The sequence below is a fragment of the Gavialis gangeticus genome, unplaced genomic scaffold (genome assembly GCF_001723915.1).
Source record: "Gavialis gangeticus isolate Ggan-Ray unplaced genomic scaffold, GavGan_comp1, whole genome shotgun sequence".
NCBI lineage: Eukaryota > Metazoa > Chordata > Crocodylia > Gavialidae > Gavialis > Gavialis gangeticus.
In genome coordinates, this window is record NW_017729025.1 from 138,350,496 (window position 1) to 138,371,298 (window position 20,803).

The 20,803-nt window shown below is 42.1% G+C and overlaps 1 protein-coding gene across 2 annotated transcripts in view; it reads right to left on the reverse strand.

Annotated features, from left to right (window-relative positions):
- Positions 1 to 983: 983 nt before the first annotated feature.
- Positions 984 to 20,803, reverse strand: part of LOC109299111 (vitamin D 25-hydroxylase) — a 44,189-nt gene continuing 24,369 nt past the window's right edge. For both annotated transcript variants that reach the window (XM_019519635.1, XM_019519636.1), the window contains exons 2-5: positions 19,113 to 19,254; positions 11,096 to 11,728; positions 4,884 to 5,213; positions 984 to 2,224 (exon numbers count right to left, since the gene is read on the reverse strand). In XM_019519635.1, coding sequence (XP_019375180.1) covers positions 2,049 to 2,224; positions 4,884 to 5,213; positions 11,096 to 11,728; positions 19,113 to 19,254 — 1,281 coding nt within the window. In that variant the 3' untranslated portion in view covers positions 984 to 2,048. The remainder of the gene's footprint in view (positions 2,225 to 4,883; positions 5,214 to 11,095; positions 11,729 to 19,112; positions 19,255 to 20,803) is intronic.

Genomic DNA, 20,803 nt, shown 5'->3' on the forward strand with positions numbered 1-20,803 from the left:
ACTATGTATATTACCTCTTAAATTGGAAGTCATATAACCATGGCATCTTGCCTGGACTATTTCAACCTCTTGAGATGCAAGGTTAATTACCTTGGGTACAGTGCTACACTTAACATGGCTATATGCCTTTTGGTTCCATAGCTACCATGCACAGAACTGGGTTGTGATACCTCTGCATGGTGCTGACTTGCACTATACAGGTATACCCTAACTCTTCCCATGCATTATATTGAGAGTCTAAGAAAATGCTAAGCATCTAAGAGACTGGGAGTCTAAGAATCTAGTGCCTATGAGACACTAGATTCCAAAGGCCAAGTCCCACTTTCAATCTAGCCTAAGGTGATCATTACTCCAGACATGCTTAAGATCACCCCCAAGTTGACCCAACTATAAAAGTATACATGGTTGTTTGGCTTGCAGTTGGAAAAAGCTGTATGTGATGATAGCCACAGGACTGTCTTACATGCTGTTAGCTACAGAAACTGATGTGCTTTCTCCACACTAGCCTCATAGGCGGCTTGCTTCAGGTGGACTTTTAACTTAGTATCTAATATAGTTGATCTCCTTTTCAATTGTGTTGGTAGAGTGTTTCGTGGGAAATTTCATCCTTATGTTTGGGGTGAATGTCATATGCTCAGATACTATGGTAAAGGATGTGATATGAACACCAGTAAAAAGTCTATTGATAGAAAATCTATTAGATTATATAACAGAATTCTAGCAAGGAAAACCCCATAACTTAAACCTGCCTGCACTTGGTATGAAAAAGAGAAACTGACCCCAAGCAGTAATATTAGATTAACGAATGACCCTGCATGAGAATATGACTGACCTGTATATTATTCCTCAGAGTGAAAGAAAATGAAGCAGAAAGTCAGCATTTAATTCAGCAGATATGCGTCATAGTAACTGGAATACTAAATGCACATATACTGTCTAGTTTTCTGAATAACAAGAAAGTTAAAGTGTTCACTATTATTTTATTATTGTTATTACTGGGATGCTCTAGGGGGATCCAATCATGAAGTAGGACCATAGAGTGATTGGTACTGTACATACACACACAAAAAGAATGGCCTCTTGCCTAAAAAGTTTGTAATATAAGTCTAAGATGAAAGATACCAGGTGGACAAAAAGACACAGGAGCACAAAGTAATAATAAAATACTGGTCAGAATAATATGCAACCATTAATGTGTAACTACTGTTGTTTTTTGTAGGCATCACATAGTGGAGAGTTTTAAAAACAATCTGAACAAGACAATGAGGTGTAAAAGGAAAACTTCCTCCAAGGGAGACAGGATGGCATGGGAGGAACCATGAAGGTACTTTTGTTTGAAATCATGGACTGTCAAGTGCTGGAAAACAGTCAACCTCCTGACAGTGTAGATAGAATAAATAGAATAAAAACAAGCCTTAAAAGTTAAGATGTGTAGTTATTTGATGAAGTGGAAAATGAAGAGAACTTGAAAGATGCAAAAAGCAGGGTGATGTGCTCAAAGTAAGAAACCAGAAAATAATCTTTGCAGCAGTGAAGACTGATGTGAATGGACCAGAAGGAATTTGTCAAATCTGGAGGACACGCACTGAATTAAGAATCATCTACTTTGAAAGGATTTTTATAAAAACAGTTTGGGGTTTTACATTTTAATAAAGGACTATAAAGACAAGTTTTGTTTTTAATACAAAATATATTAATGAAGTTTTTTTAAACCTTTGAGGAGGGGTTATAATGATAAATTTTTCAAAAGTTGAAATGAGATGCCAAGTTGGTTTTAGAAATGAGTGAAGAATCTTTAGAAGTATCAGGAGTAATACATTCTGCCTTTCTGTGTAACTGTGTAAGAAGAGAAACATAAATCTATACGTAAGAAGACAGAATTTATTTTCAAGTCCTCCAATTTATTCCTCAGAATTCATCTGGTGAGAGTGGATTTACAAATAATAAAAAATGGGGCCAGACTCACAACTGCTGTAAACTGGTGTAGTTCCATACATGTAATGGAGCTAGGCCAATTTACATCAGCTGAAAGTCTAGGCCACTTTTCTTCAACGTCTTTCAGCACAGATGAGGTATGGCTGTGGCTGTAATGTCATTCCCAATCTTGGTTTGAGATCTGGAATCAAATTATGTGGAAAATGAAGGTGAAACCGTTGAAGTAATGAAGTGAAAAACAAATACATTTCCATTCTGGCCAGCTGTTCCCCAAGACAGTGTCTTCTTCCTGAATAGGGAAAAATTAGGCAAATTATATTTTAAAAATTAAATTAATCAATTTTCACTTATACTTCAGAGAATAAGTATCTCCTGTGTCTAGTCTAAATGGAGCCCTTTGGACATAATTATTCTGTTCCCTAGGAAAGGACAGGTGGTTGATATAGTAAAAGGCATGTTTTAAAAAGATCTGTACTTTTTTAAAACACAAGCTTTACCAGTTCTCATTCAGTTGTCTCTATTTAGGCAAAAGCTGTAAAGGTGAAAAGAATTTTGCAGAACACAAAAGAATTGTTTGTGTAGTGCAGTTCTAGGCTAAAACATTCTGGAAAATGACATTGAAGTTTTTCATGTTTGTCTCAGTAATTCCACATTGCCTATGTAAAAGTCTATTGACAAGCATTATTACTTGGCTATTATTCATAGATATTAGTGGAAGGATTTAAATAGGACAGGCTGATGGCTTTATATATTAAATCCCATTTCATGTATAACGGGCAGTATGAAATAAAGGGACTTGTGGAAAAAAGTAGATAAAGGACAATGAAATCTGGCATAGCAGATGGAACAGAGGCAAAAGGCAATAAAATACATGAGTGTGTACATAATAAGATGTTAAGCTAAGTAAGAAGCTATCCATAAAAAGGGACTTGGGGAGCTAAGAATATGTCTACATAGCATAATGCAGGACTGCATAGGGACATGAGCTTGCTTGGGTACCAGTTAGTGCAGCACTCAGTGCAAGTTAACTAGCAGATGAGACAAGTACCATGCTAAATGGATAGACTGCTTCCAATGCTTCAGACTGCAGGCATCTCCAGAAGTACTCAGGTTTTCTGCTATGTAGGCATCGTACAAAGTAGACACCTGACCCCTCAAGAGAAATCCAGAACTGTGAATAAGGTGCCTAGACCCCCCTAAATAGTGCATAGAGAAATTTAGGGGCATCCGAATGGAATCCGTCAGCTTCCTGAATAGGGAGCCACCTATAATTACTACTTTCAATGTGCAGCCTCTTAAAGCTAACCACGAGGAAATACTGGGGGCATCTACACATGCAATTAGTGCAACACAATAAACTCTGGCATAATTTGTACTGGAGTTTATTGCTCCCAGGTGCAGAGTTTACATGTGTGCCCAGGACTGCAGTACACTGAGCTGGGGTAGCACAGCCACAGCTGGCAGGCGGCCCCAGGGGTCAGCTTGTCAGCCCAGAGCTACTCCACCCTGGCTCAACACTGTGGAGGGACTCACTGGGGCATAAGGGTGCTACGGTGCAGGACTAGCTGTCAAGCAGCCCCCGTGCTGTATCCCCCTTGTGCCCCAGCCAGCCCTGGTCACTGCCTACACATGTACTGCTGCACAGAAAATAACTCTGCTGTAAGATAGTACTGGTCAGGCAGTGTTATGGCAGAGTTAATTAATGAGTTAGTTAATTTACTCCAGCCTAATAGCTCCACATGTGTAGACAGAGATGCTTTACTGCAGAGCTAATCAGTCTACTGTGCAGTAAGCATCTCATGTAGATGCCCCCACTAAGTACATGAATGTCTATGTACTATGTGACTGTACAGCTGTCACTCACGTCTATAGGAGGCATCTCTGCCTGCTTGACCCACAATCCTCTCCTGATGGTAGGCTGCTTACAGTCTTTCTTCCAAAAACAGAACAGGAGGCCTATCTTTTGAAAGGGACTGGGAATAGTACCTGGGCTTTACTGCTTACTCAGAACCTGGAAGATGCAGGCTTAATTTCCCCCTTTACCTGCTGGAATTCTACCCTACGTGTCCATCTCCCTGAAAATCCCCTGAATTGAGGCTGTTCAGAGGGAGTACTCTCTTACCTTCTTGGTGAAGCAAGAATGTGGTACAGGAAAGAATGCAAGAGTCATTAGGGAAGAGAGCACAGGGAAAGCAAGTGTATGCATGACTAGCCAAGTGGTTAAGGAACTTTCCAAGCAAAGGGGAGACCTGGATTCCAGTCCCCATTCCAGGACTCGTGCATCTTATCCAGTGACTGTTTTCAATAAAATGTCTATGGCGTTCAGGCATCTCCAAGGTCAGGCAGCAGTTGAACAGGGATGTTCATGACTATAAATTTTTAGACGTACACCGATATATCGGTCCATATGGTATCAACACCAATAAAAGGAAAGTTGACATTATTGGCAAGCAGCTTTTTTTGGTCGATGTCAGTGATGAATGCCCTGTGCATGTTGTAAATGCAGCCCCACACACCAACGAGACCCAGCACACAGAACTGTCACCCAACCTGTATGACTCCCCATGCATCCAGAAATTGAATGGCAGGGGAAAAGTGGCAGCATTAATTATTTCACAGCAATTAACACTGCTACTGATCTGCTGCAACAAAAATTCTGGACCATGGGAAGCCCAACCATGGGCCAGAAGTTGAGCACCACTATTTTAGATGATTCAGCTGTCAAACTTATATAAAACAATGGAATGAGCTGGATAAAATCCTCAGATTAATAAAATGTCCACCTATGTATGTAGGAGACAGCATTACGTAATTTCTAGTACACTGTATTTATTTTTAAAATAGCTATTTCATCAGAAATGTAACTTTTACAACATCCTATAATGGATATATAGTATTGATATTTACCCTGTTGTATCTAGATTTATTAAATAGGCATAAGCTCTTACCTAGTGAAAAAGGAACAAACGCATCTTTCTTGATAAACTGCCCATTGCTGTCCAAAAACCTCTCAGGATAAAACACTTCTGGGTTAGTCCAATATTTTTCATCAAAGTGCACGGAATAGAGGTTTGTAATTACTGTAGTGTCTTGAGGAATAGAATAACCACGCACAACTGTATCCTTAGAGGTTGCATGGAAAATACCTAGTGGAACTATATTACAGAATCTTAAAATTTCATGTAGAACTGCCTCGGTGTAAGGCATTTTGCATTTCTCTTTTAGAGAAGGTGTTTTGTTTGGACCCACGATTAAATCAATTTCTTTATGAACTTGCCCTGTTAGAGAAAAAACCTTTAGTTTATTGCAAAATATTCTGAAATTCATAAAATAAAGAATATATACTTTATTTAAAATTAAACATGAAATATTTTACTAAATAATCCTGTATTTTTGTATGCTTGTGTGATTTATATTTTCAATCTTTATTTTTTTCTTTATTCTCCTGTTCATGGTAATTCTTCCTTATTCATATATATCACAACAAGCTGCACTAACAATTATTTTTCAATGACATGGAATCCTACTTTCACTTCTGTATTTTTCTTTGGTCAATACATTCCTTATTTCCAGGAGCCAACTGGAACTAGGGTAACAAGTTTAAGATTGCAGATAGTAAAGATGAACTACATTAAATTCAAATACATTTATTAGATGATGATTAACTTCTTTGCTCATATTCTATATCAACTTATATCTGAAAGATGAGTAAAATTCAATTTAAATGCATAAAAACAACATAGAGAAGTAGGGCTGGAAGGGGCCTTGGGAAGTAATTTAATCCACCTGCCTGCCTGAAGTAGGTTCATCCCTATTCAAACCATCCTATACAACTCTATTGTCTAACCTCTTAGCAGAACTACACAAGTCAACCCTGACACAACACAAGATATAACACCTGAATCTGCCACAAGTAAAGCAGGGGGACCACAGTGGTGAATGTCCGGCTGCTGCAAGAACTGTTAAAATATGCTCAAGACACCCCAGGAAGCAGGCCATGCCCCTTACTACAGAAGGAGGCGATACCAACCTGAACAGGGGGTTAAATTCCTTCCTGGCGATTTTTTCGACCCTGAGTGGAGTAGTGAGAGGCAGCCAGGAACCTCTTGCACTGGCACATCCCAGTAATATCCCCAAACCTGGCTGCAGCTAATACCCAATGCCTTTGAGAAGGCTTTAGAAAAACCCTGACAAATGTAGCACCAAAGGGAAAAAATGCCACCCTTCCCCTGGTAACCCCACCCTGGCTCCCGTAGCAACTAGCAAAGCCCAGAAACATAGGAAATACCCATAATAAAATATAAGCATAGCTACACCTATATCATGTCCAACCTCTTGTCAAGCACCTCCACTGCTGGAAAGTCCACAACTTCCCTAGGCAGTCTATTCCACTGCCTCAGTGTTCTAGCAGTGAACAAGATTTTCCTGAAATCCAATCTAAACGTACTTTGATGCGATTTCAAGCCATTGGTCCATGTCCTACTCTCTGCAGCAAGAGAGAAAAGATGGTTCCCCCTCTTCTTCATGGTGGCCTTTCAGGTATTTGAAGACTGCTATCATGCCCCTCTTAAGCGCCTTTTCTGCAAGCTGAACATGCCTATTTCCTTCATCCTTTGTTCATATGATTTGCCTTCCACACCCTTCATCATTTTCATTGCCCACCTCTGGACCTTCTCTAACTCCTCCATGTCCATTTTAAAATGTAGAGCCCAAAACTGCACACAATAGTCTACTGCCAAGTAGAGAGGCATTATCACTTCCCATGCCTTGCATTTAATGCTTGTACTGAAGCATCCGAAAACCACTTTTGCCTTTTGTGCAGCTGCATCACACTACACACGCATACCAAGTCTGTGACCTACCAAGACTCTCAGATCCTTCTATGTAGTGCTGCTCCCCAGATGGTGTCACCCATTTTGTATCTGTATTTTTGATTATTCCTCCTTAGGTGAAGCACCTTGCATTTGTCAGCACTGAGCTTCATCCTATTAGCTTCAGCTTAGCTTTCTAGTATGTCAAGATACTTCCAAATTGCGCTGCTGTCTTCCATGCTTGCAATCCTTCCCAGTTTAATGTTTTCTGCAAGCTCACTCAAGCAGCTTTCTATGCCAGCACTTGTATCGTTAATAAACATGGTGACATGGGTACTGGGCCTGGGAAAGATTCCTGTGGGACTCCACTTAACCTCCTGCTATTCTGACATTTATAATTATCCTTTGTGATAGTGGCTATTGAGATGGTTATCTATCCACCTAGCCTGATTTCTCCAATTTATTTATGAGAAGGCCCAGTGGGACCTTGTCAAAAGCCTTGATGATGTCCAGATAGGCTATATCTACAACATTCCCTTTGTCTGCCTAGCCACTTTGCCAAAGAAGATCAAGTTTGTTTGGCCTGACTTGTTTGACTAGAAGAAGACCTAATTCTTAAAGAGATCTTCCCAGGACCATCCATCCTAGCCTTCAAACAAGCACTGAACCTCTCCAACATGATCACTAGAAACAAACTTTCTACAGCCCAAGACGCACCGAATGGATCCAGACCATACCATGACAAGAAATGTAAAACCTGCCAACATATCTCCACCACCCCCACAATTACTACACCCCACGACAGAACCATCATCATTCCTGGGTCTTACACTTGCACCTCCAGAAATGTTATATATCTCATCCAGTGCACCAAATGCCCTGATGGAAAATATGTTGGAAAAACCGAACAACAACTCTGTACCAGAATGAACACGCACTGCAAATCTATCAACGACAAGAATACCCAACTACCTGTGGGGGGCACACTTCTCATAGGACAATCATTCCCTCTCTGATCTCTCAGTTCTAATCCTCAAAGAGAATTTACAAAACCCCTTTCGCAGGCGAGCCTATGAACTTCAATCTGCTGGATACAAAAAAATCATGGATTAAATATAAATGTTGGATTTATGGCACATTATATCCTGCCTAACACCTGATACCCCACGTAACCTCTCTGCTATGTACCAGCTATATTCTTATCACCAGGTCTACATTCCCCTTCCCCTCACTCCCCCCACCTGTTTCTCACCTACTGACTGCCTCAATTTGCATGTTCACTGACTGGCATTCTCACGTGCATATGGGCCTCTGGCTTCTATTCTATTCCATCCAGGAAGAACACAGACCAACTGCAGATGCTTCTTCAGCCTGATGAAGGGTGTTTGTACCTGAAAGCTTGCAAAGGAGAATTTTTCCATCTATTTGAGTTTGCCTAATGAAAGATATTGTAATTTACCCAAAGAACTTTGTCTGCCTATGTCCTTAAGCCAACACGGCTACAACCTATACCCCTTTAACCTAATTTAAAATTGCTTTTAATCAATGAAAAAAACTACCTTAAATGGAAAACATTGCATTTAAAACTGATGTCTTAAACAAAGGAAGGATAGTTTGTATTTAGTGAATGGAACTTGCCTGTCTATGATTACCAGGTCCTTCAAGGTTTTATAATGAATAGAACTCATTCTTTCATACCTTGTTTCTAGTCATACAGTGGAAGAACAAACCAAGTTTTGCTGCTTTTTCAACTTCCAATTTGTTTCTCAACTTGGAATGAATCCATCATTTGACTGAACTAGATGAATAAGCTGAAATGAAGAAAATATGCTCTCTGCATCTACTGAAAAGGCTACTGCTGTCTAAACAAGTTTCAGCATTTCAACAAACTCTAGTTTTCGTGCTGGCCAGTGAATTTCACCAGGTCAGCGATCTAACTTTCTTTAAAACATATACCTCTTGATAAATTTTGTTACTTACTGTAAGTTAACAGAATAGATTATATAAAGTTTAGGAGAGTAAATACTGTTAGCATTCAGACAATTGGATTACATCCTAATACTTCTTCTCTTCTTTTTCGTGCCACATGTCTACAAAACACATACTGCATTCCCAACATAGGGTGGATGTCTGAAGTGAAATTTGGGGAAATCTGTTTAGGTACAAATAATGATCCCTTCAAAAATTATAATGTACGGAAAAGGAGTCACAAATGAGATATGATTTACCAAAAATTCAGTAGCCACTTTTCAGATATTAATATTTGAGCCTGTAGCAGAACTGGGCCCTAGAAGCGACCATACTGCCCCCTAGTGGCCAAACAACAACAGCCTCGCTCTGATTTTAAATACCCTGTCTTCTACTCTTTCCTGCCATGCCTTGATATAATTGTTAGATTATTAAAGGGAAGGTGCCTAAGGGCCCTAGGACCTACGTCCTTCCTTCATCAGCAGATCCCACTAGCCTGAAATCCAGTCCTCCTTCAGGTGGGCCCACCAGGCACATGTATGTCCCTCTGGTAATCATCACCCTATGGGCTATTCATGGCCTCCGATCTCCCCTACAGCTGTGTCCATGCCTCACAGGTGTTATGCATCATCATTCAAGTAGGACACTTGTCCCCAAAGCCACCAGGTCAGTTCAGGCCTTTATCCCTTGTTGGGGCTTTGGCCTTCCTGGCTTCTACCCCTCTGCTGTAGGTGCTCCCTTAGTCAAGACCTACTGTCCTGGACCTGGCTTCTGGGCTCTAGCCCTGTCAACTGTCAGACTCTCTGGGCCTCTGGAGCTTGTGCCTCTCACTCTGGGCCCCTGGCCCCAAAATTCACCCTTCTGGGCTGCTGGCCCCTGTTCTCTGATCTTCTGGGCTGATCTCACACCTCTCAGGCTACAGGTCCTTGACCCTAGTTCATGCCATGCTTGAGCTATGGGTCCTTGACCCTGGTTCATGCCCTGCTTGGGCTAGAGGTCCCTGACCCTTTCTCTGCTACTCTTGATATTTGCCTCACCCTTGGCCAAACTCCAGGCAGTTGCGAGCTATGCAGTCACAAGTGGGACCTCCAAACCTCTCCTGTAGTCCCATACCAATAGTATAAACCACAATGCGATAAGAAAGCCCTCTAGCTGTAACTGAAACCTGTCTCCACAATGAGTCCCAACATAGACTCCAGCTCCCTGGCTATACATAACAAAGCTTCCCCTCTTTGGGTCCAAATATAAAACCTGCTCTGGGTTGCATCCTCCTGTAACAGACAGCCTGAGGATCTCTGTTCCTTAAGAGAAGAAGCAGCCCAGCAAGTGAGCACTGCAAGCTAGGCAGGGTGCAGCAGCTACAGGTTGCTGGGGCAACAGGCCAATGAGGCTGATTAACAGGCACCTGCAGGCAGCCCAGGCAACCTGCTGACTGGAAGGGGGCAAAGCCCTGAAAAGATATAAGCTCAGAGCCTGAGCTGACATGCTAGTCTAGCCCTGCCAGCTGCAGTTGCCCCCTAGCCCTCACTATACCCACATACCCTTCCACACAATATACAAGAGTAAGAGTATGTTTTGAGCTATTATGGAATTGCCTCTAGATACACTACACAAACCCACAAAAATTGGGACTAAAATATTTTCTAAATAAAATTAAGTTATAGTAGATGTTTGATTTTTTTTTTCCAGTTTCAAGATGGCAACTTCCTCCTTCCAAAAGAATTACTTCTGGAGCAAGGGAAGGGACTTCTGGTGGCAAAAGTCAGGGCTCATTAAGCAGCCCACCAGCCAAAATAATTGTCCATCCCTGCCCTAAATATATCATTATCATAGTTCCGATGTCTATTTTACCTGCAGATAAAATAATGTAACCATATACAGTCATATAGGCCACTTATACATGTATGTGTGTCTGCTCCGATGCGCCATAAATCCAGCACATCACAGCAGATTAATTAATTGAGTTTGCAGAGCACACAAACTGACATGCCCAGTGCTGTCACATGCATTTGTATAAGTGTCAAAATGCACATTGGTGCTAAGAAAATGGTAGCGGTGCACTTTGAAACTAAAACAACTTTGAGTTTTAGTTCAAAAGCCCACCGCTGCCATTTTCTCAGTGCCATTTTCTCAGCATTTTGCTGTTTATACAAATACATGTGATGCAGTGTCAGGCACTTTTAAAATCACCCAGTGCTGTCTTACATGCATCTGTGCATGTGTCCATATTTAGCAAGTGATACAATTCAGTAATATGCAAAACTCATTATATTTAGTAAGGATTAATATAGAATACTTCAGCACGCCACCTTGAAAACGCATTCCAAATTCTCAGCATAAAGGTACAATATTAGTTCCTCAAAAAAAGATAAAATTCTTACCTTGTATGTTAGGATAAAGAGCCATAAACAATACGGCCCATCTTAGAACATTTGTGGTGGTTTCTGTGCCAGCTATGATAAGTTCTCCAACAGAGAAAATTAAGTTTTCTGTTGAGTATGTAGATTCAGGATCATTTTTACTTCGATCCATCTCATCTAAATATGCATCAACAAAATGTCGAGGTGACTGAGACTTCCTGTTTTCAGAGACTCGCTCAATGAGGTCATTCAAAAAGTCATAGACCTCAGCTGCATTTTTAAACAACTGTTGATGTTTTCCAAAGGGTAAGATGCCAATCAAGGGGAAAGCATTATATAAGAATACTGCAGCACTAGCAGCTAATTCAATATTTTCACTAAAAATCTCAATCATGTGCTGAAATTCAATGTCTTCATATGTAAACCGTTCTCCAAAAAGTATCAAATTAGTAATGTTTGAGACTGCATTTGTTATTAAGTGCTTAAGATCAAACGGTTTGCCTTTGTATGTATCAATGGCATCAAGAAAAATCATGCATTCTTCTGAGATTTTGTGTTCAAAGGACTTTTGACCATATCCAAAAATACGAAAGCTGTTTACAGCCAACTTGCGATGCTCTGTCCAACCTCTGCCATATTTGGAGTTCAATAACCCTGAAAACATATTTTCAAACAATATTTTATAAAGTTTTCGATTTTTCCTAATTCTATATGTAATAAATCTATGAAATAATAGTACATTTTAAAAGGAAATTCACAATTAAAAGTATCTCTATGGCTTGGTTAATAGTGATGTTTATGTCAGTGCAGAAAGGACCACGTTTATTTTTTTCATGAATAAATGTGGGTACATATCACTTAGTTTCTCAAATCCTTAGGAGAGTTATTGTATTCACATGGAATGACAGAAAAGATTCTTTTTCTCTGAGCTCTATGGGCACACCTTGCAGCTAACCAAGACAACCCTTACTGTCATACTCTTACAGTGAAAAATTACATAGTATATGTGACAATGAACAAAGAAAGGCTTTGGGAAAAAAGCAGAGAGAGAGATCAAAGGGACAGGTTAAAACAAAAACAGAAAACCTTCATCATTGGCAGCCACTAAACCCATTCTTTAAAATTCACAACTTTTTAGAGACTGCAGATAAAAATGTTGTTACATACAGTAATTAAAGCTTATACAGAGTTTATATCCTTGAGGTCCCTACATTCCCTCAATCCTTTAAACCTTCAGTCTTGAGGCCCATTACAAATCTTCCAGGCAAGGAGAATGGATTTTAATTCTCTTATAAATCTATCAGTAGTGTTCTTTAACAGATTAGAGAATAATAAAAGACCTCCTCCTTTCTTTTTCCCTTAAACATAAGCAGAGAATCCACTCCCAATTGGATTCCAATATCAATGGATACCATTAGGTAAAATGGAATGTTAAAATCACTCCTTTCTACAGAAATTAAACATTATTTTGACTGTTTTAAATCTGCAATCCAAACACCCTCTTCAAATGCCTCTCACATCTGTTTTTCCATTTATTTGCCAGGCTATCTAACCTGTAGTTGTCTAGCTCAGTGATGTTCAAGGCACAGCCTACAGGTCAGATTCGGCCCAGAAAGCCAAGTCATCCAACCCATGGGGTTCTCTGGAAATGTGGTGGCGGGAAAGTAGTGGCAATGTTAATTACAGTGGTTCTGGGAGCCTCACAGCAATTAATGTTGCCACTGTTCCCTGGTCATTAAATTTTTGGACCTGTGGGGAGTACTGCTGGCTAGATGACATAGCTGCACATGTTGGATCAGGCCAGCATGAAAGACCAGTTTGTGGTTGTACTTGGAGTGTAGGGTTTGACCTAGTGCACAGAATCTGACCCAGCATGTGGTCCTGGACTTGATGCTTGGGATCAGCTGGCACATCAGACTTGGTAGGCAGGACTGGCCTCATGTGCTGAATCCAGCCTATAAGCCACCTGTCTCCCATATAGCTGGTCCATGTGCCGGAAAGGTTGAGTACCACTAATCTAGAAGATCACCCCATTTGCCCTTTTTGAATGTTGGAAAAACAAGCACTCTTTTGTAATTTCCAAAGTATTCCAGAATCTATTAATAATTAATATCACAGTCCCAGAGATTTCCTTAGCCAACTCTTTTAGGACCTTCAGAGAGCATAGATCTTCATTTAAAGAGAGTTAGTTCTTTACTTTACAGGAGTGTATGTATACAATAGCTATGCCCACAAGTATTCAAAATCTTTTTTTAAGTTACTCCCCTTATTAAAATATATTATTTTATAGCTGTCCCAGTTTCTTCAGAAAGAGATGTAAAATTAACCCAGTCGAGTGACTTCATAAAAATACAAAAAAGCAATACTTGGGAAAAAATAAGTTATGTAAGATGACATATGAATGAAGTAAATGCCACTATAACACCCAAGGCAAAATATTACTGGTATAATATTCAGAGAATCGATATTACAATGATTCTGTGAAAATGCTATTCTTCTTTAATGGAGAATTAATAGCCGTGTACTGTGGCTATACAAGAATAAAATCTTTGATTACAGCAACGCATGGCTTATAGAGTGCTTTAAGAAATAACATTTGCCCTGAAGTCATTATTGTTTCAGATTATTTTTAAGAAACATCTTTATCTATAAGCTGACAAAATAAGTAGCCCTGGTAAAGTAGAAGTATAATTTAAATTATAATTCCTTTCTTGTTAAAAAACAAAAAAGATAAAAGGGAAAATGAAGATTTGATTCCTTAAAAAAACAAGTCAAGCTCAATGTCATGAAACAAGGTTTCCTTCAGCAAGGATAAAATAATTTAGAAGTAAGTAACCTCCCCTCACTCCCTCTCGTCTTTTTCTAAGGCTACCTGGATAGGATTCTCAGTGGCAAAGAAATGGATTGATGGATAATCCAAAGGAAACAGAGATAAAAATAATAAAAAAGCTTATAAATGTGCTGATTATACAATGCGTTCAAGAACTAGACATTTATACTGCAAATAGGCAATTTTTTAAATGCCAAATCAATGCTTTGAGGATATCATTCTTTTATCCTTTTAGTTTATATGCAGTACACATGGCTATCGGACATAACAAACAACCCCAAATAATAAAACTCTAGCAAGAGGACCAGACAAGTTTGTGCTCTCTTATTTGAGAAGCACGTAATACAGGAAAGAAAAACTAGAGAGATTTCTGTACAAAATTTTAATGCAAGATGCAGTAAAAACAATGTAGCTTCTTCTGCATATGCTTGCAATGAGAACGCTGCTGAAGCAAACCCTGCAGATTTGGCAGGGTGTTCAGATACTAGAGTAATGTGTGCCAGTGTTAGTACCAAAGTCAGACAGCACCAGCTGATAGTATATGTGGCCTTCTAGTTGTGATCCATTAGATTATAACTAGATAAATACAATTAGAGGGCTATTCAAATACACTCTTCTTAGGAACAACACTTATTGGCATCAAATAAAATAGCCAGATAGGTGGCTTTTGAAACCTTTAGTCCAGTGTTTCTCAACCACTGGATCACAAGAATATATGAAAGGGTCATGAACAAACTTTAAAAATGGATCAATAAACTTTAGAAATGGCTTCACCTTTTAAAGAAGAAAAACATGGGAAACCGTGGCTTTTCCCTTGCAGGCTGGCAGCATTCCAGGCTGAAAGGGGCTGCTTGGGGTCCCTCTGCCTCACTTACCCACCTCCTGCCCCACACACTGGGGGGCTGGGGGGGAGCAGGTCAGAAGGGGCACTGGGCTGGGACTGGCCATTGATGTTTACAAATGGGTCCTGGTACAAAAAAGGTTGAGAACCGCTGCTTTAGTCGATTCAAGGAAGAACCCCAAGGACTTTTCAATGCTGAGCATGTGAAGAAGGGTCTCTGTGGCAGGGCACCTTTGGGTGCCTGCCACTTTAAGGGCAGAGGCAGGCAGCTACCAGGTACCTGATGAGGGCAGCCATTTTGAACACAAGGCATACAAAGGCTGCAGTTTGCTGTAGCTAGGGAAGGCAGAATCATCACTCAGCTGAGCTGCAGCAGGAACAACCTTGGAGGTAATGGCAGGAGCTTATGGGGATGGTTTGGAGGCTCCTGGTCCTGGGCATGACCTAAAACTGCACCCTGCTGGGGAAGGGTGGCCTGGTGAGGCTCCTGATGGTGCAGGAGTCCCCAGGAAATGCCAGGCCACTTACCTTCCCGATAAGAGGCAAGTAGGGGTGCCTTAACTCCAGCCCCCATCTTGGGGTGGGTTTTGGAGGCAGCTGTAGAAGTAGTGGGGGCCAGGTATGCCCATGTGTAGGTGCCTGAACCCAGCAGGAATATGAGGTCCCGGAGACCCCAGAGGGGGTAGTACATTGGGAGGCCCCGCACAGAGTAGTGTTGAAGTGTGAGTAGGCCGAGTAAAGCTGTGTGTGTGAGGGGGCTGAGTAGGGCTGAAGTGTGAGCAGGCCTGAAGGACAGCCCAAGGGGCATGCTGAGTAGGGTCGAATGGGAGTAAACTTGAAGGACAGCACAAGGGCCAGCCCCATGAGAAGTTGTGCCCGGTGAGAGGCTTGGGGCAGAATTAGCCCAGGGTTTGGCATAAAGCTGGACCACACAGAACAGGGGAACTCGCAGGAACCAAAGGTTCTGCGTGGTGAGGCCAGTATGAGCATAGCAAAGCCTGGTGGCCCAAGAGGGGCTGCTCAAAGAGAAGCAGGGCAGCGGAGTGTGGCCTGGTAACAGGCAGTATGCCAGAGGCCCTGGTGAGACAGGGGTGGAGTGGAAGAGGCCTCCTGTGAAAGGGGAGGTGGTGTGTGTGTGGAGCCCAACTTTGGACTCAGTTTGCTCCGGTCTCAGACTGGGATTAATGTTAAATTAGATGCCGTCTGCAAGGCATGGGCTGTGGTGTAGGGGAGGAACAGAGCCACAAATAGCACCCCTTGGCATTGGGGCATGTAATGGGCAGTCTCCCATATTGACCATCAGTTTGTAGGAACAGCAAAGTCATGGCAGGGGGACCGGGTGGATTGCCCTGCAGCAACAGGTGGGCAGGCCGACATAAGACCCAGCCCTGAGAGATGCCCCCTGTTACAGTCTCCCCAGAGCAGGTATGGCTGAAAGGGACTAAAAGCACTTGTCCAGTCTAGTGGGGGCCAACCTTTTTGGCAGGAGTGCTACAAATTATCCCTACACTGTCCCCAGATGCCACTCTGATTCCCTTCCCCTTCCTGTTCTGTTCTTTCTGCTCCAAACTATGCTCCCTGTCTGATCTGCTGCTCTGCTTCCTTCCCTGTGCTCCTTGCCTGATTTGCTGTTTTCTGCCCCCTGCCTTACTCACTGGTTTGCTGCCTGTCTCCTCCCTGATCTGCTATGTACCACACTGAGAAGCTGCCTGTGCCACTTGTGAAACTTGTGCTGCAGGTTGGTCACCCCTGATCTAATCTATCTACCTGTAGTGAGGGGGCCTTCCTTATAGAAGTATGTCTAAAACTGCGCTTATAAAAAAAATTCCAGAGAAGTTGATTTTTACAAGCTCCTTTGGCTGTCTGTTCCAGTGCCTCACTACCCTTTTACTTGGAATTTTTTTCCTAGTATTTGCTGCAAATAAAGCCAATTTGTTCTTGTCAAATCCCTAGTATATGTGTAGGACAATTAAACACTGTCATCTTTTTGACACAGTTTGGTATACTGTAAGGCCCCCTCTGGTCTCAGTCTCCCTCCCTGCCTTTTTAGATGTAACACAATCGCTGTACTTCAGCTGAGGCCTCACCAGTGCTGATTACAACAGAACAAATGCTTTCTGAATGTTATGTATGACATTCCTATCAATACATTCCAGAATTAAGTTTTCCTTTTGTGTTGCAACAGCACATTGTTGACTGATTGTTAATTTGTGGTCCACTATAAACTCTGAATCCCTTTCTGTGAACTGTCATTTTTAATTGTGCACTTGATTTCTCCTTCCTAAATGCTGTGCTCTCCATTTCTTTAGTGATTTTCATTTTGTTGCAATTTAACAAGATCATGTTGAATTCTGATCCTGTCCTCCAGAGTAACTGCAAGTCCTTCCAGCTTGTTGTCATCCACAAATTTTAGTGTTGTATCTTCAATTTTGTCATCCGAAGTAGTAATAAAAAAATGAATAGAGCCTGGCCCACAAGAGATCTTTGTAAAATCCCACTTGAAAAGCTCTCTCACTATAACTTCAAACCATAAGTAATCTATGTGCATCCTTTTTCAGATAATTGTGCACTACCAATTTCAGTGTTTCAGTATTTCCCTAGCTTGCTTCTTAAAATGTTATGTGGGAGGCCCTGTTTAAAGCCTTCATAAAGTTGAGATGTATCATATATACAGTCTCCCCCCCATCTCCCCTCCCCCATTTGCAAGGTCAGATACCCTGTCAAAGAAGGAAATAAGCTTGGTATGACATGAACACAGTTTGTTCTTGTCAAATTCAAGTTGGCTGTTATTTTCCACCTTGGCTGGTCTTCTAGGGCCCAGATCTTAATTGACCTCTACAGTGCTTAAACATTACTTGTGAGATTTAGGAAACAGGCCACAAAGACTGATCTAGTTCAACCCCACTCAGAGGCCACACCACCAGTGAGGTGGCTAAATGCATCCACTGCTTCTATTTTGGCCTGCAAGAGATCACCAGGTGCCTAGACTTAGGCTGCTGTGTACGCTCCAAAGTAATCCAGACTGGTCACTTAAGTGCCTCACTTCCAACTAAACTCTACTGTAATACCAATTTTCTATGAGACACATGAACAGCAGCTAGGTCCTCAATTCCACAGAGATGGCCAGATCATATCAAGCAATTGTGGCTGTGAATATGCTCAACAGCTTAAAAATAAATGGTGAAGGTGGCAACATCCAACTTTTGATTTAATAATCTAGTGGGTAGAGCACTTGCCTAGGAAATAAGAGATCTGGGTTCTAGGTTGACCTAGGGCTGAGAGGCGTTAACCCCCTATCTCTTGCAGAAGAGTGTGCTAAGGAGCAGGCTGCTGGCAAGGGTTGACTGGGGCTCTGATACCTCTCCTTACTGATGCTGGTCCACTCGACAACCAAATAGTGCAAGAGTCATGAAGCTGGAAGCAATGCAAGCAAAAGGAAGTGAGTTCTGGTCTCTCTGCCAAAATTGCTTATGCACATTACATTAGACCATCACTGGCTTTAGAAAAAAAAACCCCCAGAAATAATTCTGGCAGCAAATGCTATGATTGGGCCAAAATAGCCGCTAGGTGCCCAGACAGAGTAAAATTCAGACAGTTCAAGAAGCCAGTTTTATGGAAGGAAGGCAAGTAAAGATATATAAACTAGATGAAGCAAAGAGCTTTGGATCAAAATATACTTCAAATCCTAGACAGCCAAAGTGTCAAGGGAATGTATGATTGTTTAAAAAGATTCCAAAGAGAGATGCTAAAATGCAGAGTCCAAGGTCTACAAAGTGAAGATCTCCAAAAATGAAGGGCACCAAATCACCAAGCAAAAATAATCTGTCTAGTAGTAGAAATAAAGGCTGACCTGCTGCTCCAATTTCCTCTAAGTCTTTTAGTTGCTAAAACCAGTTTTTAGTAGGATTCCTAAGTTGAAGGCAAATCCAACACAACAGAAGAGGATATTCAAACAAGATAAACTCTGAGCAATTTGAAAAGCTGAAGTAAGAGCTGAAGAAATGCAGTTTCTTCACTGACCATAGCCCAAACAGAACCGATGGGGAGATTCCAAAGTCAGCAATATCTTGGGTAGCATTTGCTCACCAATGATGAAGGAAGTCACCCATGTCCAACCTACTACCTGTGATTTTTAGGAACCATTATGGAATTCAATCTCTTGTAATTTGGAGGACCATAAATTATAGAATTTTGAGAATTCAACCTCTCTCTTACTATAGAGAACACAGACAAATGAAGTCTTACCTAGGCAACATATTTAGAAAAGTATTCTGTTACATGAAATTAAACATTTGACAAATATTACATTGGATATGTGGTTTTAGGTTATAAGAACCCTTTGCCATGTTGGTCATGGGAACACTCACCTCCCATTTTTGTCATTTTCTTAAACAAAGGAAGGGATGGTCTGTCTGCAAAAACTTCACTTTGATGAACTAGGCATTCTTTTATTGCGTCATATCCATTCAGTACAATAGCAGATATACCTCCAAGATCAAGACTGAAGATCTTTAAAAAGAACACATTAAGAAAAAATCACTTATAACATTCATTTGCAAGTCTGCTCCATGATGATGTTATGAAACCACATAACAAAAGAGTGGAACATCAAAACAATAAAATAGTTGCTTAAATTGGTGATGTCAAGCTCAAATCGGTTGCCAGCAGCCAGGGGGTTAATGCTATCACAGTTTCCAGTCACTGACAACTGCTGAATTTCATTGCCAGGGGCAAGAAAAAATATTAAATTCAGTGACAGAATAAGAGGTGAGGTGACCCATATTAATTCCCTGGGTGCTCTGTGGCCAATCAACTGATCTGAGTTCCTGAGAACTCCATACCTGGGAACTAGCTCTGCTCATGCAGAGAGCCTGAACAGAACTACTGCAAGCCCAACTGGCTCTTCTGGGAGGGAATATGCTGCATTACAACCAGCCCAATTCCCTGCTATGGCAAGCCCACTGGCTGAATGACCCACCTCCTTGAGCCAGATCTATCCCTTGGGATGTATGTTGACACCGCTGACTCATTCTGTGTATACAGGGAATAATTCTTCCGGGTTTGTTTTCCTAGTAGAAAAACTTAACACATAGCAGAGCTAGCCCAGGTGGTGCAGTCCGTAACTGCCACCACGGTGTTCTGCAAGAGGCTGAACCCTGCCCAGGACACCCCACATCACGTTCTCCCTGTGTCTGTTGGCTCGGCCCTAGGAGAGGAGCAGAGCGGCACCCAGCCAGTTGCAGATACAACAGGAACAACCCTGCCAGAAGCTGCGTGTGCTGGCTGGGGCCCAGGCTGGTGGGCCTGTTCTGCTCCCCACGCCTCCAGCAGTGGCTTCTGCTCCTGCCCCTGTGTGCCAACCTGGGCGGGTGGGGTGGGGTGGGGGAAAGGGAAAGGGAAGCTTCAGCTATATGACTTCTGCTCCAACTTGTGGGGCTCGGGCTCTGGCTCCAGGTCCTGGCCACCTTCTATCCACACTCCACCCACCTCTAGGTGACTGCTCGTTCCACTGGGCAGGTGGAAGGCAGCTGGGAGCTGGGCTAAGGCTGGAGCTGCCTAACTGAAGCTCCCTCTGGCTTGGAGAGGAACAGCAGGGGCAGGAGGAGGAGCAGGAGCAAGAGGAGGAGCTGCAGCTGGAGGTGAGGCAAGGAGAACACCCCAGCCAGCCAGGGCCTGGACTCCAGCCAGAGCATGTAGCTTCCAGTGGGGCTGTTCCTAGTGTAGCTGCAGCCAGCCAGGTGCTACTCTGCTCCCCTTGCCTCCAGCAGTAGCTCCTGCTCCTGCCTTTGCTGTACTGCTCTGGGTGTAGCGGGGGAAGCTTCAACCCAGCAGCTCCCCCTAAGTGTGAGGGGAGCACAGCAGCACCATTGGAAGCTGCTTGCACTAGTCAGGGCCCAGGCCAGGGGAGCACAACATAGACTGCCCTGGCAGGAGTGAATGGAGCTCAGCCCCATGTCAAATGCCGTAGGAGCAGCCACAGGCTGTATCCAGTCAGTTTCATAGTTTCTAGGGTTGGAACGGACCTGGGAAGATCATCTAGTCCGACCCCCTGCCATGG